The following is a 24308-nucleotide window of genomic DNA, read 5'->3' on the forward strand; positions in this document are numbered from 1 at the left end:
CACAAGTTAAACTTACCGTGTCATTCGTAGGTTGTCAGTTGTGATCTATTCTGAAAACATATTCTGGAGAAAAAAAATTGTTTTGTTGCGTTTCACAAACAAAGTTAATCAAAGCTTTTAAGCATTCTTCTTCGTGTCAGTTTTACTGGCGGTTGGGAAACCAGAGTGCACGTACCGCCACCTGCTGGACTGGAGTACGGTGGTGGGGCAGAAAGTCCCACTTTTCTGCTCCCTAGACAATGACTAACTTCACCTATTCATCCACAGTGACTAAACCAAAGTCAGGTATTTAAAAAAAAAAAAAATTGAAAACATTTAGAAAAAAAAACTTTTTATTTGTGCTTTTTATTTGCATCAGATGGAAAATAAAAAATTGCTCTAGTAATGCAGTACATTTGTTTGTGTGCAGCATACTATCACAAATGTGGAATGTATGTTAAAGCAGAATACTCAGCAAAATATAAATTTGTGTTGGTTTTTTTTTTTTTGTCAATATCTTGAGTGTATTTTCACAATTCCAGATGTATATTAGCTTGTTCTACAATATTATTCAATGTTGTGATGTACCTCTTTTTCTTGTGGTTTCTTTGTAGATGTTGTACGCAGTGATGGAATGCAGTACCATAGCAGTAGCCACTTTTTTTTGTTTTTGTTTTTTTTTTTAAACGTGATTTGCAAAGTTGCTCTGTAGCAGAGACATCATCTTAGAGCTTTGTTCCAATTCCAGAAGCATGTAGTGCCACTTCCAGAAGTGGCATCATGAGTCAGCATATAAAAAGCTGTGATTTGATGGTATTGTTGTATTTTAAAGAAGCTTTATATTTGGTGGCATTTCTGATACTGCTCAGAAAACAAACAATGTGTTGTCACCTTCTTTTTCACTGTAATTAATGGAATAATGAAAACCTGCTTTTGGTGCTTTACTGCCACCACCAGGCCATGTGGCACAACTTCCACATAACATCATTTTTAAACAACAGAGTCGGATCACGGCCCAGACCATATGATTTTGCACAAGTTGACCTGCAGGAGCATCTTTAACCCACACCTGCAGGTAGTCCTGAGAACCTCCTGGTGCAGCAGACTCATGACCAGACCCACTTCAGGTACCGTTGACTTGCACTGTGCATGAAAGCGAATCGGCATCATGAGTTGACCACTAATTATTTTTCGGGTTTTTTTTATGTTCAGATCTCGCGGCTTTCAGGGAGATTTTCTCCAAAGCCAACAACATAGCGGTTATCACAGGAGCAGGAGTGAGTGCTGAGAGCGGTGTCCCCACCTTCAGAGGAGCCGGAGGCTACTGGAGAAAGTGGCAGGCACAGGTACACCTGAGACCATACGTTTGCATACACCTATGGGTAAAAATACATTCAAGCTCAGTTTTCCAAACTGCACCTGCACAGTTTGAGCAAAACAATATGTGGTCGTTATAATGCATTGTGGTTCATGTTTGGATCACGTCTCTGTGGTCTTTTTTTTCCCTACATTTTTGGGTTTTGTTTTCATGCTTTCTGCATGCGCCATATTGTATTTTCTGTATTTACCGTTTCACCTTGTGAATTCTCCTCCGTGGTGCTTTTATTGTGATAGCTCCTGCATTTCAGGCCCATAACACATCCCAAAATAAGTTGGAACGGGGGATTGTAATCCTGATTTCGTACAAAAGCAGTATCCACAAAATGCTGAGTCTTTGAGGAGAAAAGATGGGAAGAAGATCTCTAGTTTGTCAACAGATATGTGAGAAAGCCTTTGAAATGTTTCAAAGCAATGTTCCTCAAATAAACATGGGAAGAGATTTGCATATTTCTCCCTCTACAGGGCATGACATCATTAAACAGTCAAAGGAATCTGTAAGAATTGTAGTGTGTAAAGGGCAAGGCAGCAAGCCTGACCTGAAACCATGTTAACTCAGGTCCCTTGAAGAGCACTGCATCAAGAGCTGTCATTCATCAATAGCTGATATAACCACATGGACAGGAGTTTACATTGGGAAACCTTTGTGAAGCACAACAACACAGAGTTACATTCACAAAAGCCACTTAACTGACTGCTTACCTGCACAAACGGCCGCCTGTGTCCTCGACCAATCAATCAATCAATCAATCAATTTTATTTATATAGCGCCAAATCACAACAAACAGTTGCCCCAAGGCGCTTTATATTGTAAGGCAAGGCCATACAATAATTACGTAAAAACCGATCACCCCACCTGTTTCCACATGGACTCTATTGATGAATGGACAGCTGTCGATGTATGTTTTTGGCTGCATCACTTCCACTGGCTGCAGTTAAAGACTGTTTGAGACAGATACCAGTATTGTTCTCTGCTCAGGGGTTCATATTCCAGTCGTTACACTGTGTAGTTATTTAAAAATAATGGTTACAAGATAAATTTATTTCAGTTTGTAATTCACGTTGCAAGATTTTCCCAAATTAGCAGTGAATAATACCTGAGAAGCTTTTAAAAGTAGATTTCTGGTATTTTTCTTGACTTTTAAGGGGACATTTATCTCTAACCCGTTGAAAATCTGACATTGTGAATACAAATGGAAACAGTTCCAGAATATTTCAAAACATTTTATATAGATGACTGACATGCATGAAGTTGAAGACAATTGAGACTGAATTATTATTACGATTTTCTTTTTAATGGAGGTGTATTTATATTCACAGCCTAAATCGTAGACATCTACAAGAGCTGCACAATTACAGTTGTATGCAAAAGTTTGGGCACTCCTGATAATTTTCATGATTTTCCTTTATAAATCATTGGTTGTCTGGATCAGAAATTTCAGTTAAACTTATCATATAGCAGATGAACACACTGATCTTTGAGAAGTGAAATTAAGTTTCTAGTATTTACAGAAAGTGTGCAATAATTATTTAAACAAAGTTAGGCAGGTGCATCAATTTGGGCACCCTTGTCATTTTATTGATTTGAATACATTTAGCACTAATTACTGGAACACAAAATTGGTTTGGTAAGCTCATTGACCCTTGACCTTATACAGGTGAATCCAATCATGAGAAAGGGTATTTACAAATGCTTCCCCTCTTTGCATCTCTTCTAATGAGTGGCAACATGGGAGCCTCTAAACAACTCCCAAATGACCTGAAAACAAAGATTGTTCAACATCATGATTTAGGGGAAGGATACAAAAAGCTATCTCAGAGATTTCAGCCGTCAGTTTCCACTGTATGTTACATAGTGAGGAAATGGAAGATAAGCTAAAACTTTATTGACCTCACAGAGGAGAAATTCAGATGTTACATCAGCTCTTAAAAAAACACACAAGATGGGTGCAAGTAGAAGAAAATCAAGCAGTGTGTGCAAGGATAAGCAATAATAATAATACTTGTAACAGTACACGACATAAGAAAATGAGTTAGAAATAGAATGTGTGTGTGTATATATATATATATATATATATATATATATATATATATATATGTATATGTATATGTGTGTGTCTGTACACACACACATACATGCATATGTACATATGCGTATGTACAAGACCACAGGCACAGTAATAGTGAAGGCCCGAAGTGGCAGGCCAAGAAAAAGCTCAGATAAGCTGAAGCGAAGGATGGTGAGCACAGTCATAGTCAACCCACAGACCTGCTTCAAAGACATACAACATGATCTTGCTGCAGATAGTGTCTCTGTGCATCGCTCAACTATACAGTGTACTCTGCACAAGGAGATGCTGGATGAGAGAGTAATGCAGAGGAAGCCTTTTCTGCATACACGCCACAAACAGAGTCACTTGAGGTATGCTAAAGCACATTTAGACGAGCCAGCTTCATTATGGAATAAGGTGCTGTGGACTGATAAAACTAAAATTGAGTTATTTGGACATAACAAAAGCGGAATGTTTGGCTGAAAAAGAACATAACATTCCAAGAAAAACACTTGCTACCTACAGTAAAATTTGGAGGTGGTTCCATCATGCTGTGGGGGTGTGTGGCCAGTGCAGGTACTGGGAATCTTGTTAAAGTTGAGGGTCACATGGATTCCACTCAATATTAACAGCTTCTTGAGAACAATGTTCATGAATCAGTGACATAGTCAAAGTTGCACCGGGGCTGGACCTTTGAACAAGACAACGACATTAAACGCTGCTCAAAATCTACTAAGACATTCATGCAGAGGAACAAGTCCAATGTTCTGGAATGGCCATCTCGTCCCCAGACCTGAATGTTACTGAAAATCTGTGGTGTAATTTTACATGGGCTGTCCCATGCTTGGAAACCCAACAAACCTGAGATGTTTTATAAAGAAGAATGGTCCAAAATACCTTCAACCAGAATCCAGACTATCATTGGAAGCTATAGGAAGAGTTTAGAGGCTGTTATTTCTGCAAAAGGAGGATGTACTAAATATTGATGTATTTTTTTTTTCTCTTGGGCTGCCCAAATTTATGCACCTGCCTAATTTTGTTTAAAGAATTATTGCACACTTTCTGTAAATCTTATCTATCCATCAATCAATCAATCAATCAATCAATTTTTATATAGCGCCAAATCACAACAAACAGTTGCCCCAAGGCACTTTATATTGTAAGGCAAGGCCATACAATAATTATGTAAAACCCCAACGGGGCAGTCTTCTGCTGGGACTGGTTGGGGCTGAGGGAGAGAACCAGGAAAAAGACATGCTGTGGAGGGGAGCAGAGATCGATCACTAATGATTAAATGCAGAGTTGTGCATACAGAGCAAAAAGAGAAAGAAACACTCAGTGCATCATGGGAACCCCCCAGCAGTCTACGTCTATAGCAGCATAACTAAGGGATGGTTCAGGGTCACCTGATCCAGCCCTAACTATAAACTTTAGCAAAAAGGAAAGTTTTAAGCCTAATCTTAAAAGTAGAGAGGGTGTCTGTCTCCCTGATCTGAATTGGGAGCTGGTTCCACAGGAGAGGAGCCTGAAAGCTGAAGGCTCTGCCTCCCATTCTACTCTTACAAACCCTAGGAACTACAAGTAAGCCTGCAGTCTGAGAGCGAAGCGCTCTATTGGGGTGATATGGTACTACGAGGTCCCTAAGAGAAGATGGGACCTGATTATTCAAAACCTTATAAGTAGAAGAAGAATTTTAAATTCTATTCTAGAATTAACAGGAAGCCAATGAAGAGAGGCCAATATGGGTGAGATATGCTCTCTCCTTCTAGTCCCCGTCAGTACTCTAGCTGCAGCATTTTGAATTAACTGAAGGCTTTTAGGGAACTTTTAGGACAACCTGATAATAATGAATTACAATAGTCCAGCCTACAGGAAATAAATGCATGAATTAGTTTTTCAGCATCACTCTGAGACAAGACCTTTCTGATTTTAGAGATATTGCGTAAATGCAAAAAAGCAGTCCTACATATTTGTTTAATATGCGCTTTGAATGACATATCCTGATCAAAAATGACTCCAAGATTTCTCACAGTATTACTAGAGGTCAGGGTAATGCCATCCAGATAAGGATCTGGTTAGACACCATGTTTCTAAGATTTGTGGGGCCAAGTACAATAACTTCAGTTTTATCTGAGTTTAAAAGCAGGAAATTAGAGGTCATCCATGTCTGTATGTCTGTAAGACAATCCTGCAGTTTAGCTAATTGGTGTGTGTCCTCTGGCTTCATGGATAGATAAAGCTGGGTATCATCTGCGTAACAATGAAAATTTAAGCAATACCGTCTAATAATACTGCCTAAGGGAAGCATGTATAAAGTGAATAAAATTGGTCCTAGCACAGAACCTTGTGGAACTCCATAATTAACTTTAGTCTGTGAAGAAGATTCCCCATTTACATGAACAAATTGTAATCTATTAGACAAATATGATTCAAACCACCGCAGCGCAGTGCCTTTAATACCTATGGCATGCTCTAATCTCTGTAATAAAATTTTATGGTCAACAGTATCAAAAGCAGCACTGAGGTCTAACAGAACAAGCACAGAGATGAGTCCACTGTCCGAGGCCATAAGAAGATCATTTGTAACCTTCACTAATGCTGTTTCTGTACTATGATGAATTCTAAAACCTGACTAAAACTCTTCAAATAGACCATTCCTCTGCAGATGATCAGTTAGCTGTTTTACAACTACCCTTTCAAGAATTTTTGAGAGAAAATCCATCCATCCATTTTCTTCCGCTTCATCCGAGGTCGTGTCGCAGGGCAGCAGCTCAAGCAAAGCTGCCCAGACCTCCCGATCCACACACACCTCTCCCAGCTCCTCCAGGGGAACCCCGAGGCATTCCCAAGCCAGCTGCAAGACGTAGTCCCTCCACCGTGTCCTGAGTCTTCCCCGGGGCCTCCTCCCGATGGGACGTGCCCGGAACACCTCTCCAGCGAGGCGTCCAAGGGGCAACTGAAAAAGATGCCTGAGCCACCTCAGCTGGCTCCTTTCAACGTGGAGGAGCAGCTGCTCAACTCCGAGCTCCTCCCGAGTGACCGAGCTCCTCACTCTGTCTCTAAGGGAGCGCCCAGCCACCCCGCGGAGGAAACTCATCTCGGCCGCTTGTACTCGCGATCTTGTCCTTTCGGTCATGAGCCAAATCTCATGACCATAGGTGAGGGTCGCAATGTAGATCGATCGGTAAATTGAGAGCTTTGCCCCCCCGTTCAGCTCTCTCTTCACCACGACAGTCCGATACAGCGACCGCATCACTGCAGATGCTGCACCGATCCGTCTGTCGATCTCATGCTCCATCCGTCCCTCACTTGTCAACAAGACCCCGAGATACTTAAACTCCTCCACTTGAGGCAAGGACACTCCACCGACCTGAAGAGGGCAAAGCACCTTTTTCCGGTCGAGAACCATGGCCTCGGATTTGGAGGTGCTGATTTTCATCCCGGACGCTTCACACTCGGCTGCAAACCACTCCAGTGCACGCTGAAGGGCCTGATTTGACAAAGCCAACAGAACCACATCATCCGCAAACAGCAGAGACAAGATTCTATGGTTCCCAAACTGGACCCCCTGCATATAAATAAAGGTATTGAACAGAATCGGTGACAAAGGGCAGCCCTGGCGGAGACCGACATGCACTGGAAACAGGCTTGACTTACTACCGCCAATGCAAACCAAGCTCCTTGTGTGGTCGTACAGGGACCAGATAGCCCTTAACAAAGGACCCTGGAACCCGTAATCCTGGAGCACCCCCCACAGGGTGCCTCGATGGGCACGGTCGAACGCCTTCTCCAGATCCACAAAACACATGTGGACTGGTTGAGCGAACTCCCATGAACCCTCGAGCACCTGATGGAGGGTGTAGAGCTGGTCCAGTGTGCCGTGACCAGGATGAAATCCACACTGCTCCTCCTGAATCCGAGGTTCGACTATCGGTCGAATTCTCCTCTCCAGTACTATGGAATAGACCTTACCGGGGAGGCTGAGGAGTGTGATCCCCCTGTAGTTGGAACACACCCTCTGGTCCCCCTTCTTAAACAGATGGACCACCACCCCGGTCTGCCAGTCCAGAGGCACTGTCCCCGACCACCACGTGATGTTGCAGAGACGTGTCAACCAAGACAGTCCCACAACATCCAGAGACTTAAGGTACTCCGGACAGATTTCATCCACCCCAGGAGCCTTGCCACCAAGGAGCTTTCTGACCACCTCGGTGACTTCGGCCTGTGTGATGGATGAGTCTGCCTCTGAGTCCCCCGTCTCTGTTTCCTCTTCGGAAGACGTGACGATGGGATTGAGGAGATCCTCAAAGTATTCCTTCCACCTGGTTTGAGGATTGCCTCCATGACAGGCACCAGAGACCTTGCGACCACAGCTGTGAGTGGCCGCATCAACAATGGAGGTGGAGAACATGGTCCACTCGGACTCCATGTCTCCAACCTCCCCCGGGATATGGGAGAAGCTCTCCAGGAGGTGGGAGTTGAAGACCTCGCTGACGGATGGTTCCCCCAGTCATTCACAGCAGACCCTCACAATACATTTGGGCCTGCCAGGTCTGACCGGCTTCCTCCCCTCCCAGCGGATCCAACTCACCACCAGGTGGTGATCGGTCAACAGCTCAGCCCCTCTCTTCACCCGAGTGTCCAAGACACGTGGCTGAAGGTCAGATAATATGACTATAAAGTCGATCATCGACCTCCGGCTCAGGGTGTCCTGGTGCTACATGCATGTATGGACACCCTTGTGCTCGAACATGGTGTTCGTGATGGACAAACTGTGGTTAGCACAGAAGTCCAACAACTGAACACCACTCAGGTTCAGATCGGGGAGGCCGTGCTTCCCAGTCACCCCCCTCCAGGTCTCACTGTCACCGCCCATGTGGGCGTTGAAGTCCCCCAGGAGAACAGTGGAGTCCCCAGTCAGAGCACTATTTAGTACCCCTCCCAGGTACTCCAAGAAGGTCGGGTACTCTGCACTGCCGCTCGGCCCATAGGCCGCGACAACAGTGAGAGACCTATCCCTGACCCGAAGGCGTAGGGACGCCGGGGTGAACTCCAACACATGGCGACTGAGCTGGGGAGCAATGCTACCCCTGCCCGCTGCCTCTCCCCGTGGGCAACGCTGGAAAAGTGGAGCGCCCAGCCCCCCTCCAGGAGTTGGGTACCAGAGCCCAAGCTGTGCGTGGAGGTGAGCCTGACTATCTCTAGTTGGTACACTCTGTAAATCCTATAAACGTCATCTCACTTCTCAAATATCATTGTGTTTGTCTGCTATATAATATATTTAATTGAAATTGCTGATCTAAAGAACCAATGATTTATAAAGGAAAATCTTTTTTTTTATTTATTTATTTTTTTTTTACATAAACTCACCATTCAAGATTTTCTTGTGAGGGCCTTTTTAACCAGGACTGACTGCTAGCAGTAAAATAGGTTTTTCTTGCGTTGCTTTTAGGAACTGGCCACTCCGGAGGCATTCTCCAGGAATCCCTCACGTGTCTGGGAGTTTTACCACTACCGCCGTGAGGTCATGCTCACAAAAAATCCCAACCCCGCCCACCTGGCCCTCGCCGAGTGTGAGCAGCGACTATGCAAACAGGGTCGCAGTGTCACGATAATCACTCAGAACATTGATGAGCTCCACCGGCGCGCTGGATCCAAAAACATCCTGGAAATCCACGGTCAGAATAGAAGAACTAATAATAACATTTAACAAAAAAAAAAACAACCTGCTAATCCTCCTGTCTGAAAAGCACAAACTAAAAAATTATTTGTCTTTTCTCCCTCCAGATGATCACTTCCTGACACTTCAGGTGAACTAATCGCTGTCTCTCTTCTGTGTTGTAAATGCAGGCAGTCTTTTTAAAACACGCTGCCTGAGCTGCGGTCACGAAGCAACCAATTACGACAGCCCAATCTGTGCTGCTCTGCAGGGCAAAGGGTGAGAACCTGACCTGGTGTGGTGGTCTGTGGGACATTTATTTTTTTTCCCCATCAATAATATACAAATTTCACGGAAGCAGTAGTGATAATATTCATTGGAGCCCAGAATGCCAGAGAAAACACCCCGCGGCAACAAAATAACACCTGAAATGACAAGCGTCAGACAAGAATCAAATGTCACATGAAACGCTTGTTTTATTTCACTCTGCTGACATTTAGCAGATAATGTTGACAGTCCAAAAAGATGCTCAGTTTTTGATTTCTTTCTGTGCTGTAGATGAAATAAATGTTTATGTATTTTATTCATGCCAGAACACACAATGTTGGGTTGAAATCAGTTTGAATTTGAATTTAGTTCTTACTCTTACATGTAGACAAAGGGCCCTATCTTGATTATCTATAGCACATGCGAGGTCTGTTAGAAAACTATCCGACCTTTTTATTTTTTTCAAAAACTATATGGATTTGAATCATGTGCACTTGCATCAGCCAAGCTTGAACCTTCGTACGCATGCGTGAGTTTTTTCACGCCTGTTGGTTGCGTCATTTGCCTGTGGGCAGGCTTTGAGTGAGCACTGGTCCTCCCCCCTCGTCGGATTTTCATTGTCAGGGAAATGGCTGAGCGATTGGAGCAGCGCTGAATCAGATTTTTCCAGAAACTGTGAGAGACAGCCAGGTGGAAACCATTCCGAAGATTCAGACGGCTTTCGGTGAGGATACTCTGGGCGTCACACAGATTAAGGAGCATTACAACCGGATTAAAGACGGCCCACAGCGGCGGAGGGTGCGACATGTGATTCAAATCCATATGGTTTTTGAAAAAATAAAAAGGTCGGATACTTTTCTAACAGACCTCGTATCTTTTAATGTTAAATAATGCACTAATTCTGAATTTTTGGAACAAACACAGACAGATACGAAAGGGATTATGGGTAAAATGTGCCTCCGCTAAACACTGATTGGTTGACTCATTCATTCTATGTAAAAACCAACACGTTAATGTGAGGTGTGTTTTGGGTGTTTACATATATAAATGTGCTTTTGTAAAATGTCATTTTTTTATTTGTAAAAAACAAAAAATGGCATTTGTACGGAGCCCACCTGGGGACATGGTGGTTAATTTTTTTTTTTTTTTTTGGCCCAGATGAATGCGGTCCCTCGCAATATTATTGCGTTCCCTCACAATAACCTAATATATTAAAGGTCATGCCTATCAGATCACACAGTGAGTGGAATCAGGTGGGGGACTGAGCGCATATGCGTGCACACATACACAGACACACACACAGCAGACAACAACAGGATTCACGACAGATGAGGGAGTAAGTTGCTACACCTTGCACAAGTCGAAGACTCCGTATGAAATATAGTTTATTAACAGTGGTAGTAAGTAGCAACACCTGTTAGTGTGTCTTATGAACGTGTATGTTTTCTTTTTTTACTGTCCTCTCGTGAATCCTGTTGTTGTCTGCTGTGTGTGTGTCCACGTTCATATGCATTCAGTCTCCGCCACCTGATTCCACTCACTGTGTGCTCCGATAGGCATGAGCTTTAATATGATATTAGGTTATTGTGAGGGAACGCAAAAACTATTGTGTGGAAATGCAATAATATTGTGAGGGAACGCAATAATCTGGGCCAAAAACATTTTAACCAGCATGTCCCCAGGCGGAATCTGTACATTTGAAAAAAAAAGTCAAGTTGGAATTAAATAACCGTCTGATATCAAATCAAATCAATTTTATTTATATAGCGCCAAATCACAACAAACACTTGCCCCAAGGCGCTTTATATTGTAAGGCAAAGCCATACAATAATTACGGAAAAACCCCAACGGTCAAAACGACCCCCTGTGATATAACTGATATAACTGGTGTCAAAATAAATAGAACACTTCCATCTCCTGGTGTCCAGACGCTCATACTGCCATGAACACTACTGGCCTGTATATGGCAGTAGAGACCGTGAAAACTTGCCAAAACAAAATTCCAGATAATCCGTGTCTGCTGCGTTTAAGATGCGTACGAACACAATAACTTCTATAAACCCAGAGAATGTATTCATGAGAGTTTTAGGCACAATATACAAAGAGTTTACCGCTGTTGTCCGTGTGGAGCCTGATCAGACCGTCTTAAATGCATTTCTTCGGTCGTGAATGTACTGAGGGTACCCATAATGCACCGCTTGACACAGCATGTCCACACTAAAACCTTCAAAATTAGTGCATTACTTTAAAACTAAAACATCCAAGAGAAGAGCTGTGGTATTGTATGAGGAAGTCTGGAGTGGCAGTGAAGTATGTTAGGGTAGTGCAGGACATGTACAAGAATAGTGTGAGATGCGCAGTCGGAATGACAGACTCATTCAAGGTGGAGGTGGGATTACACCAAGGATCAGCTCTGAGTCCTTTCTTGTTTGTAGTGGTGATGGACAGGTTGATGGATGAGATCAGACAGGAGTCCCCATGGACTATGATGTTTGCAGATGACATTGTGATCTGTAGTGAGAGTAGAGAGCAAGTTGAGTCTAGTCTGGAGAGGTGGAGATATGCTTTGGAGAGAAGGGGAATGAAAGTCAGTAGAAGCAAGACTGAGTACATGTGTGTGAATGGGAGGGAGCCTAGTGGAATAGTGCAGTTACAAGGAGTAGAAGTGAAAGTAGATGAGTTTAAATATTTGGGGTCAACTGTCCAAAGTAATGGAGAGTGTGGTAGAGAGGTGAAGAAGAGAGTGCAGGCAGGGAGGAGTGGGTGGAGAAAGGTGGCAGGAGTGATTTGCGACCGAAGAATATCAGCAAGAGTGAAGGGGAAAGTTTACAAGACAGTAGTGAGACCAGCTATGTTGTACGGCTTAGAGACGGTGGCACTAACAAAAAGACAGGAGGCAGAGCTGAAGATGTTGCGATTCTCTTTGGGAGTGACAAGAATGGACAAGATTAGGAATGAACATATCAGAGGGACAGCTCGGGTGGGACAGTTTAGAGACAAAGTCAGAGAGGCGAGATTGAGATGGTTTGGACATGTGCAGAGGAGGAACCCAGGGTATATAGGGAGAAGGATGCTGAGGATGGAGCCACCAGGCAGGAGAAGAGGGAGGCCAAAGAGGAGGTTCATGGATGTGCTGAGGGAGGACATGGTTGGTGTGACAGAGGAAGATACAGAGGACAGGGTGAGATCAATCAATCAATCAACTTTTTTCTTGTATAGCGCCAAATCACAACAAACAGTTGCCCCAAGGCGCTCCACATTGCAAGGCAAGGCCATACAATAATTATGAAACACAGTCTACGTCTAAAGCAACATAACCAAGGGATGGTCCAGGGTCACCCGATCCAGCCCTAACTATAAGCCTTAGCGAAAAGGAAAGTTTTAAGCCTAATCTTAAAAGTAGAGAGGGTATCTGTCTCCCTGATCTGAATTGGGAGCTGGTTCCACAGGAGAGGAGCCTGAAAGCTGAAGGCTCTGCCTCCCATTCTACTCTTACAAACCCTAGGAACTACAAGTAAGCCCGCAGTCTGAGAGCGAAGCGCTCTAATGGGGTGATATGGTACTATGAGGTCCCTAAGATAAGATGGGACCTGATTATTCAAAACCTTATAAGTAAGAAGAAGAATTTTAAATTCTATTCTAGCATTAACAGGAAGCCAATGAAGGGAGGCCAACACGGGTGAGATATGCTCTCTCCTGCTAGTCCCCGTCAGTACTCTAGCTGCAGCATTCTGAACCAACTGAAGGCTTTTTAGGGAACTTTTAGGACAACCTGATAATAATGAATTACAATAGTCCAGCCTAGAGGAAATAAATGCATGAATTAGTTTTTCAGCATCACTCTGAGACAAGACCTTTCTGATTTTAGAGATATTGCGTAAATGCAAAAAGGCAGTCCTACATATTTGTTTAATATGCGCTTTGAATGACATATCCTGATCAAAAATAACTCCAAGATTTCTCACAGTATTACTAGAGATCAGGGAAATGCCATCCAGAGTAACGATCTGGTTAGACACCATGCTTCTAAGATTTGTGGGGCCAAGTACAATAACTTCAGTTTTATCTGAGTTTAAAAGCAGGAAATTAGAGGTCATCCATGTCTTTATGTCTGTAAGACAATCCTGCAGTTTAGCTAATTGGTGCGTATCCTCTGGCTTCATGGATAGATAAAGCTGGGTATCATCTGCGTAACAATGAAAATTTAAGCAATACCGTCTAATAATACTGCCCAAGGGAAGCATGTATAAAGTGAATAAAATTGGTCCTAGCACAGAACCTTGTGGAACTCCATAATTAACTTTAGTCTGTGAAGAAGATTCCCCATTTACATGAACAAACTGTAATCTATTAGACAAATATGATTCAAACCACCGCAGCGCAATGCCTTTAATACCTATGACATGCTCTAATCTCTGTAATAAAATTTTATGGTCAACAGTATCAAAAGCAGCACTGAGGTCCAACAGAACAAGCACAGAGATAAGTCCACTGTCCGAAGCCATAAGAAGATCATTTGTAACCTTCACTAATGCTGTTTCTGTACTATGATGAATTCTAAAACCTGACTGAAACTCTTCAAATAGACCATTCCTCTGCAGGTGATCAGTTAGCTGTTTTACAACTACCCTCTCAAGAATCTTTGAGAGAAAAGGAAGGTTGGAGATTGGCCTATAATTAGCTAAGATAGCTGGGTCAAGTGATGGCTTTTTAAGTAATGGTTTAATTACTGCCACCTTAAAGGCCTGTGGTACATAACCAACTAACAAAGATAGATTGATCATATTTAAGATTGAAGCATTAAATAATGGTAGGACTTCCTTGAGCAGCCTGGCAGGAATGGGGTCTAATAAGCATGTTGATGGTTTGGATGAAGTAACTAATGAAAATAACTCAGACAGAACAATCGGAGAGAAAGAGTCTAACCAAATACCGGCATCACTGAAAGCAGCCAAAGATAACGATACATCTTTGGGATGGTTATGAGTAATTTTTTCTCTAATAGTCAAAATTTTGTTAGCAAAGAAAGTCATGAAGTCATTACTAGTTAAAGTTAATGGAATACTCAGCTCAATAGAGCTCTGACTCTTTGTCAGCCTGGCTACAGTGCTGAAAAGAAACCTGGGGTTGTTCTTATTTTCTTCAATTAGTGATGAGTAGAAAGATGTCCTAGCTTCACGAAGGGCTTTCTTATAGAGCAACAAACTCTTTTTCCAGGCTAAGTGAAGATCTTCTAAATTAGTGAGACGCCATTTCCTCTCCAACTTACGGGTTATCTGCTTTAAGCTACGAGTTTGTGAGTTATACCACGGAGTCAGACACTTCTGATTTAAAGCTCTCTTTTTCAGAGGAGCTACAGCATCCAAAGTTGTCTTCAATGAGGATGTAAAACTATTGACAAGATACTCTAACTCCCTTACAGAGTTTAGGTAGCTACTCTGCTCTGTGTTGGTATATGACATTAGAGAACATAAAGAAGGAATCATATCCTTAAACCTAGTTACAGCGCTTTCTGAAAGACTTCTAGTGTAATGAAACTTATTCCCCACTGCAGGGTAGTCCATCAGGGTAAATGTAAATGTTATTAAAAAATGATCAGACAAAAGGGAGTTTTCAGGGAATACTGTTAAGTCTTCTATTTCCATACCATAAGTCAGAACAAGATCTAAAATATGATTAAAGTGGTGGGTGGACTCATTTACTTTTTGAGCAAAGCCGATAGAGTCTAATAATAGATTAAATGCAGTGTTGAGGCTGTCATTCTCAGCATCTGTGTGGATGTTAAAATCGCCCACTATAATTATCTTATCTGAGCTAAGCACTAAGTCAGACAAAAGGTCTGAAAATTCACAGAGAAACTCACAGTAACGACCAGGTGGACGATAGATAATAACAAATAAAACTGGTTTTTGGGACTTCCAATTTGGATGGACAAGACTAAGATACAAGCTTTCAAATGAATTAAAGCTCTGTCTAGGTTTTTGATTAATTAATAAGCTGGAATGGAAGATTGCTGCTAATCCTCCGCCACGGCCCGTGCTACGAGCATTCTGACAGTTAGTGTGACTCGGGGGTGTTGACTCATTTAAACTAACATATTCATCCTGCTGTAACCAAGTTTCTGTTAGGCAGAATAAATCAATACGTTGATCAATTATTATATCATTTACCAACAGGGACTTAGAAGAAAGAGACCTAATGTTTAATAGACCACATTTAACTGTTTTAGTCTGTGGTGCAGTTGAAGGTGCTATATTATTTTTTCTTTTTGAATTTTTATGCTTAAATAGATTTTTGCTAGTTATTGGTGGTCTGGGAGCAGGCACCGTCTCTACGGGGATGGGGTAATAGGGGGATGGCAGGGGGAGAGAAGCTGCAGAGAGGTGTATAAGACCACAGCTCTGCCTCCTGGTCCCAACGCTAGACAGTCACAGTTTGGAGGATCCCAAAAAATTGGCCAGATTTCTAGAAATGAGAGCTGCTCCCTCTAAAGTGGGATGGATGCCGTCTCTCCTAACAAGACCAGGTTTTCCCCAGAAGCTTTGCCAATTATCTATGAAGCCCACCTCATTTTTTGGACACCACTCAGACAGCCAGCAATTCAAGGAGATGGAAACGATTGATCTGCTGTGGCGACCCCTAACGGGAACAGCCAGAAGACAAAGAAGACTTTAAAACTAAAACATATATCTGATATTTTCACTTTATAAAACTTCAGACGTGACGTTAATTTAAATAACTTGTCCGAAATTAGTTTGGTTAAAATTTTAACCATAAGTTAAAACTGTATGCCTCTGGAAGACTTGGGTGATATTGCCAGAGTATCAGTATGGGATCAAAAGAAATTAGTTTTTTCTTTTCTTTTTTCTTTTCTGTGATCTGCTCTCCTTTCCCTGCAGAGGATAGAGCGGTTTCTTCTGGAACCAGCTCTCCTCTGTTTGCAGAGAATAGAACTGTGCATCTACTACAAAACATTTAACAGGTAGGTACTCAACTGATTATGGACTTCATAAATGTTTATAACTGTTAAGCTTTGTTTACCACGTCTGCAAAAATATGTTAGCGGTCTAAAAATTATTGCACCAAAACTTAATTGGTTCAATGACGGTTTTCAAAGTTATCTGAAAAGCTAATCCGATAATGAAAACATTATCTTTGATAATTAGCAGTTAGCGGAACTGTGCCCACCACTGCATTTGGGGCGTGGCCAAATCCATTTTGGTATTTTCATGGTGTGAAATCTGAGTGCAGACTAAGCCGCAGGGTGAAAAAAGGGTTGAATTTACTCACGTCATAAATCACAGGTGTGTTTTGGGCGGAGCTTAAATGATATCAGTCACTGCCTTTAAGATGCTTTGCGTTACTCTTGTTTTACTTTATAATTGATGTTTAAACTTAAAAGTGAAAGAAACGCTTGCAGCTTTTATGAACTGGAATGTAATTATTTATTTCTGTATTTTGTAACCGTAGAGACAAAAATGTGTCAAACGACATTGCCATTGTGAATTAAATCACAATGTTTACCCAGAATTCTGTGCCACAATATTCAGGATGTCTCTGTCTATTTTATTCCAATGAATTTGGATATTTTCAGCTCCTCTTTTGATCTTGCACCTTGTTCATTTCCACACTTGGCTGAGGATGTTCCCATGATGCCATTCTTCTCATGATTAACCGTCACATACCTGGTAGTATATGTGCGACTGATGCTGTGCCAAATCTGCATCCTCAGGGCTCCAGATCCCGAAACACACGACGCTCAGATTCCTGTCCAGGACCTGCCCAGGTGAGATGGATACAGTCAGTGTTACAGTCAGTGTTACATTCAAACTGTTTGCTGTGTGTCAGGTGCAAGGAGGTGGGATGCCACGGCCTCCTCAGACCAGCTGTGGTTTGGTTTGGAGAGACCCTGGACTCGGACATCCTGACCCAGGCGGAGCGGGTGTTGGACAGCTGTGACCTCTGCCTTGTCGTGAGTTTGGAGACACGTATGCAGACAGAACATCGACCGAACCGTCAGCACTACTGACAAACATTGCCCACGTTAAAAATCAGTGGTTTGATCAACTTTTAATGTTTGTTTTAAATAAATCAGGTGTTTTTTGTGCTCTGTTACATGATAGCCGTTTAGTGGATTTTGGTTTTGTAACGGTACCAAGCGCCGAAACGTGCATACATCCCAGCACAACACTCCGTGATGGAACAGAAATTAGCCAATCAGAGGATGTGTTTGTTGTTTTGTCCATGTCATTTGTTTATTGCATTTAATCTTATTCTTTACTAACCGATTACTCGCCCCAGGGCGGGTTTGATTCAGAGAGTAACATGAAAACTTTATCTTCATCAACAAAGCTATCACCTCCCACCTATCCCGGATTCCAGAGAACTATTAGTGCGCGACTGAAGCTGCCTCAGGAAGAGACAGCTGTTACTACTGCTACTAGTAATACTACTACTTGCAAAAATGAAAAGGAAAAAAGAAGAGAATAGAAAAGTATGACGCAAACCTTTTAGCACATTAACTACTCCTACTAAAGTGCTCAATAGCCTATGTCACTTCCCATATGTTAAAGTATACATGTGCCAAGTTTGGCTCAATTCCGAGGTGCCATTTGGACCAGAGGGGGGATACACACACACACACACACACACACACACACACTCGTCTCAGTATATAGATTGCCTCAATTTTATGTGTTTATAGACAAACTCTATATTTCTTATGTTAATTTAACTGTTACTGTTGTGGGGGAATGGGCGATCGCCGGTGTTGGTTCCTACTCTTGTGATGTGTCTTGAGGTGACTTCAACAACATTGAATTAAAAATCTTCAATTGGCTAATGACCGCTGCTGTAGCTGAGTGGTTGTGTAACCATTGAGACAACATTGTCAATGAGGAAGATGGGTTGTTAAGTAACAAAACGACCCCCCCCCCCCCCCCCCCCCCCCCCACAAAAAAGTGCCCTATGGTCCTCATCCCCGTCGAAAAAGCACATATTTCATCTCAAATTTGGACCATTTTAATTCTGTTTTGTTGTTGTTTGAATGGTTAATATTTGGTTTCAAATCCGTTTGTAGCCGTTCTTCCTCTTTATGTCTCCAAAAGTTAAAACAGTCAAACTGAAAACATTCAAAGTCTCTTATTTATGAAGCTCAGCAATTCATTAAGTAAAAAAAAAATATTATTTATTTATCTATTGATTGTTCTTTGAGTTCTGCCTGGTTGCAGCATTGTGGGAATTTATATAATTTTAATGAAATTTAATTAGTAATCTGACCAGATTCTGCAGTTTACTGGGGAAAAATGTAAGAAATTAAATTTATTTAACATTTTGTGAATTTAAATGTGGTCAGATGTTCTTTGGAAATGGTGATGAGTCTACAAACATTTTAAGAAATATTTATATGGGCAGTGTTTTTTTTTTAGCCCTTGAACGTTGCATTTTGAGTGAAAGTTCTGTTCTGCAGGTCGGTACCTCGTCCGTTGTGTATCCAGCAGCCATGTTTGCACCACAGGTGGCAGCCAGAGGCGTCGCTGTGGCCGAATTCAACATGGAAGACACACCGGCCACCATGCGCTTCAAGTGCGTCTCTGACTGTCACACGTGTCATGGTCACGTCTAATTTGCAGGGTTTTTTATATTATTTTACTGATGCTTGTTTGGTTTTAGGTTCCACTTCCAGGGACCGTGTGGCACCACTTTACCTCCCGCGTTGGCTCACCACGAGTCTGAGCAAAAGTGACAACAAGTCCTGGACTCAGCTGTGACTCTTTGTCGGGGCTTCAGACATCAGTCAATGGACTCAGACCAGACGGTCCAAACCCCAGAGGGCTTCAACGGTACGAAAACCAAAAGCCAGACCGACCGGTACTCAGAGAACCTCCGCTTGGGTATGAAGATCTCTCTCCAAACCACAGAGGAGGGAAGTCAGATTCTTTTATCATTTTAGCAATAAATTTTCACTTTAACACACTAGAATGATGCTGACTGGAAACAATGTAGAAATACTTTAAAACACTGTTTTGGTGATGGATTAAAATGATTGTTTGTTTCTTGTTTAATGAAAGAAGTTTGTGAAAAAGAAGACTATCACATACACACACACTCCTTTTATAGGAAGTGAATGGTGAAAGTGCAACAACAGGGGGCAGTATTGAGCTGCTGGTCACTGTGAAACAGTCATTCCTTCCAGAGGGTCTGTGGGATGGTTCTGGTTCCATGTGGTGTGTGAAATCAGTTTTTGAAGAAGATTTAAAGAACTCTGTGTGACATTTAAGAGAAGCACTTTATTGTGAAGGATTTGTAATTTGGGAGCTTTATACCAGTGTGCGGATTTTCCTTTTCTTTTTCTTGTGTTGAATTCCTGATTATCCTTCACCTGGTCTAATATAGGATTGGATGTGCGTACAACTATCACCATTTTTCTTTGGGTTTGTAAGTTATGGCTCGTATGCTGTGTTACTGATGCTGCACACGGATGTGAAAGTATTTCTGATTCAAATAAATCTCACGAGTGCAGTTCTGTGAGCTCCTTTCATTCTGTGTGTAATTTTGTGTATGTGGGGGGGGGGGGGGGGCTTTAAAATTTCCGGTTGTTGTGACCCTGATCCACCCCAGTGACCTAAAACCAGCGGCTTCTGAAGTAGTGTAAAGGCGTTAATGGGTAAAGCGGTAATTATAGTGAAAATATCATTTAAAATTTAGTTTGAAAGTCCAGTGTAACAGAAAAAATATCTGATAGCAGTGATTTGATAAACTTTCAAAGTTTTATCAAAGACATTAGATTTGAATGTATTATAAAGTATTGTACAACCAAATAAAATTATTAAAGATTTTAAAAAGCCAGTAAAAAGAAAACAAATCACTCACCTCTATGAAACAGGGCAGCAGTGAGCATTCTCACCATCAGCTCTTTATGACATCATGACATGACAATAAAGAAATAAAAGGAAAATCCATCAAGCAATATTAAAGAAATTGAACAGTGACAAAGGCAATGCTTAGTGAAGGGGCCAGTTTATATTTTTGTGTGTGAAGTATTACAACTTTTTGCAACACTTGCAAATATATATGGGGATTTTTTTTTTCTGTTGATCTGAAACTGCAGGAGTCCAATTTCAAAATACTTAAGATCTTGAAAACCATGTTTAAAAGTTCGTTTTGTCAAACTGAGTTAGCAAATGTATAGTTTGCCCTCTGCTGTGTATGATTATCATCATAAATTGAAAGCTAAAAGGTAAAACTCGTCTTAAATTGTTCAACTTGCAAAACAATTAGATATTATGTTGGTTTGCACCATTTAGAATCTCTTTGCGAAGGCAACAGGAAGAAAGGGGTCAATGCTCACTGGATCAAATGGGCCGTGAGCTAACACGTAAAAAACCTACTGAAAGTTAATGCTTATTACTGCATCAACTAACTTGAAAGCATGAATAAATGCTATTAACTGTTAGTTAATGTGTATTAATGCAATAAAAAACAAACACCATTAATTAAATGATTGCTAAACACTTTAACTCTTAACCAACTGTTAGTTAATGCTTATTACTGCATTAATTAATTTTAAGGCATTGATACATGCTATTAACTCTTAATCAACTGTTAACTAACATAACAGCCACATGGGGTGTGCAGCCAGTACACCCTGAGTGCCAGTCCCAAGTCCGCATAAATGAGGAGGGTTGTGTCAGGAAGGGCATCCTGCGTAAAACAAGCCAACCCAATCATGCAAACTAAAAATGGTATTTCCATACAGGATCAGTCAAGGTCCAGGTTAACAACGACCGCCACTGGTGCCGCTGCCCAACAAGGTTCCAGAAATTGAGCTACTTAGGAAATTGGGCTACTGCTGGGTGAAGAAGAGGAGGAGGAGAATGTGTCCCGAGACAGTGGGAGAAAAGGAAAACTGGAAGGGTGGAAGTGAGTTGGATCATGGTGTGGATAGGAAGAGAAATGGTATCGGGGTCATTATAAAGGATGAAAATTGTTAAGAGTGTGTTGGAGGTTAAGCGAACTTCGAGTGAATAGAACAGAAACTTTATTGTTATTGCACATATATACATAAATACAATGAAACTTGTCCTCTTCATTTAACCATCCTAATTACAGTTAGACACAATCCAACCAATGGAGCAGTGGGCAGTAGAGGTGGGCGATACCGGGAATTTTGGTATTGATCCGATACCAAGTAAATACAGGCCCAGTATCGCCAATATCAATACCGATACCAATACTTTTTCATATTTAAGCTTCATAGATCCAAAGGATCCAAAAGACCTAGGATAGAATTTTGCATTGAACATTGTACGTGACAACAAAAACACTTTATTATCACAATCAACATTTGTGTTTAAAAAATATCACTCAACACAACTTAAAATCTCCTGAGGTAGAGGACTGACAAACCACAATACAAGGGTGCGCTGCTCCGTGTTGTGTGACACAGCGCAGCACTGCTCTTACAGAGTCGACTTTGATGAATCTGCGTGTGCCACAGTCAGTGCATGTGGGAGAGGAAAAAAAGCTTGAGTATCGATCTTTTTACACGAGGATCATTCAATATCAATACCAGCATTGGTATAGATATTAGTCAAATGTCTTCCGGGGGCCAGAGCAGGTGACATTGAAGGAAATTTGAAACTGCTGGCTAAGGCTAAGCGTAAATTTGGTAAGATTGTAATTCACGTCGGCAGTAATGACACCCGGTTACGCCAATCGGAGGTCACTAAAATTAACATTGAATCGGTATGTAACTTTGCAAAAACAATGTCGGACTCTGTAGTTTTCTCTGGGCCCCTCCCCAATCGGACCGGGAGTGACATGTTTAGCCGCATGTTCTCCTTGAATTGCTGGCTGTCTGAGTGGTGTCCAAAAAATGAGGTGGGCTTCATAGATAATTGGCAAAGCTTCTGGGGAAAACCTGGTCTTGTTAGGAGAGACGGCATCCATCCCACTTTGGATGGAGCAGCTCTCATTTCTAGAAATCTGGCCAATTTTCTTAAATCCTCCAAACTGTGACTATCCAGGGTTGGGACCAGGAAGCAGAGTTGTAGTCTTACACACCTCTCTGCAGCTTCTCTCCCCCTGCCATCCCCTCATTACCCCATCCCCGTAGAGACGGTGCCTGCTCCCAGACCACCAATAACCAGCAAAAATCTATTTAAGCATAAAAATTCAAAAAGAAAAAATAATATAGCACCTTCAACTGCACCACAGACTAAAACAGTTAAATGTGGTCTATTAAACATTAGGTCTCTCTCTTCTAAGTCCCTGTTGGTAAATGATATAATAATTGATCAACATATTGATTTATTCTGCCTTACAGAAACCTGGTTACAGCAGGATGAATATGTTAGTTTAAATGAGTCAACACCCCCGAGTCACACTAACTGCCAGAACGCTCGTAGCACGGGCCGGGGCGGAGGATTAGCAGCAATCTTCCATTCCAGCTTATTAATTAATCAAAAACCCAGACAGAGCTTTAATTCATTTGAAAGCTTGACTCTTAGTCTTGTCCATCCAAACTGGAAGTCCCCAAAACCAGTTTTATTTGTTATCTATCGTCCACCTGGTCGTTACTGTGAGTTTCTCTGTGAATTTTCAGACCTTTTGTCTGACTTAGTGCTTAGCTCAGATAAGATAATTATAGTGGGCAATTTTAACATCCACACAGATGCTGAGAATGACAGTCTCAACACTGCTTTTAATCTATTGTTAGACTAAATGTAAATGAGTCCATCCACCACTTTAATCATACCTTAGATCTTGTTCTGACTTATGGTATGGAAATTGAAGACTTAACAGTATTCCCTGAAAACTCCCTTCTGTCTGATCATTTCTTAATAACATTTACAATTACTCTGATGGACTACCCAGCAGTGGGGAATAAGTTTCATTACAGTATAAGTCTTTCAGTAGCAGGGGTGGTGGCCAAGTGGTTAATGCGCTTGGTTTCAGTGCAGAAGGTTCAGGGTTCAAATCCCACCCCTGCCACATTTCTCCATGTAATGTGGAGTTGCGTCAGGAAGGGCATCCGGCGTAAAACCTGTGCCAATTCAACGTGCAGATCCACCTTGGATTTGCTGTGGCGACCCCCAGTGCAAACAAGGGAGCAGCCGAAGGGACTTACTTACAGTATAAGTCTTTCAGAAAGCGCTGTAACTAGGTTTAAGGATATGATTCCTTCTTTATGTTCTCCAATGCCATATACCAACACAGGGCAGAGTAGCTACCTAAACTCTGTGAGTGAGATAGATTATCTCGTCAATAGTTTTATATCCTCATTGAGGACAACTTTGGATGCTGTAGCTCCTCTGAAAAAGAGAGCCTTAAATCAGAAGTGCCTGACTCTGTGGTATAACTCACAAACTCGCAGCTTAAAGCAGATAACCCGTAAGTTGGAGAGGAAATGGTGTCTCACTAATTTAGAAGATCTTCACTTAGTCTGGAAAAACAGTCTGTTGCTCTATAAAAAAGCCCTCCGTAAAGCTAGGACATCTTACTACTCATCACTAATTGAAGAAAATAAGAACAACCCCAGGTTTCTTTTCAGCACTGTAGCCAGGCTGACAAAGACTCAGAGCTCTATTGAGCCGAGTATTCCTGTAACTTTAACTAGTAATGACTTCATGACTTTCTTTGCTAATAAAATTTTAACTATTAGAGAAAAAATTACTCATAACCATCCCAAAGACATATAATTCTCTTTGGCTGCTTTCAGTGATGCCGGTATTTGGTTAGACTCTTTCTCTCCGATTGTTCTGTGTGAGTTATTTTCATTAGTTACTTCCTCCAAACCATCAACATGTCTGTTAGACCCCATTCCTACCAGGCTGCTCAAGGAAGCTCTACCATTAATTAATGCTTCAATCTTAAATATGATCAATCTATCTTTATTAGTTGGCTATGTACCACAGGCTTTTAAGCTGGCAGTAATTAAACCATTACTTAAAAAGCCATCACTTGACCCAGCT

General features: G+C 41.7%; 1 protein-coding gene across 1 annotated transcript; it reads left to right on the forward strand.

The window, feature by feature from the left end:
* Window positions 1-675: 675 nt before the first annotated feature.
* On the forward strand, window positions 676-19854 carry sirt5 (sirtuin 5). Its single transcript, XM_034179382.1, has 8 exons — window positions 676-1106; window positions 1192-1325; window positions 8860-9085; window positions 9258-9345; window positions 17066-17119; window positions 17182-17305; window positions 18803-18918; window positions 19006-19854. Exons 1-8 carry the CDS (start codon window positions 1004-1006, stop codon window positions 19076-19078), a joined length of 918 nt encoding a protein of 305 aa, XP_034035273.1. The 5' UTR covers window positions 676-1003; the 3' UTR covers window positions 19079-19854.
* The last annotated feature ends 4454 nt before the right edge of the window (window positions 19855-24308 follow it).

Source organism: Thalassophryne amazonica, chromosome 10 (genome assembly GCF_902500255.1).
Source record: "Thalassophryne amazonica chromosome 10, fThaAma1.1, whole genome shotgun sequence".
Taxonomy (NCBI): Eukaryota; Metazoa; Chordata; class Actinopteri; order Batrachoidiformes; family Batrachoididae; genus Thalassophryne; species Thalassophryne amazonica.

Coding starts and splice junctions, on each gene's coding strand:
- sirt5 (XM_034179382.1), top strand. CDS start 1,004: ATGATTTTGCACAAGTTGACCTGCAGGAGCATCTTTAACCCACACCTG. Junction 1,107..1,191: donor CATGACCAGACCCACTTCAG/GTACCGTTGACT, acceptor TTTTATGTTCAG/ATCTCGCGGCTTTCAGGGAG. Junction 9,086..9,257: donor AAACATCCTGGAAATCCACG/GTCAGAATAGAA, acceptor TTGTAAATGCAG/GCAGTCTTTTTAAAACACGC.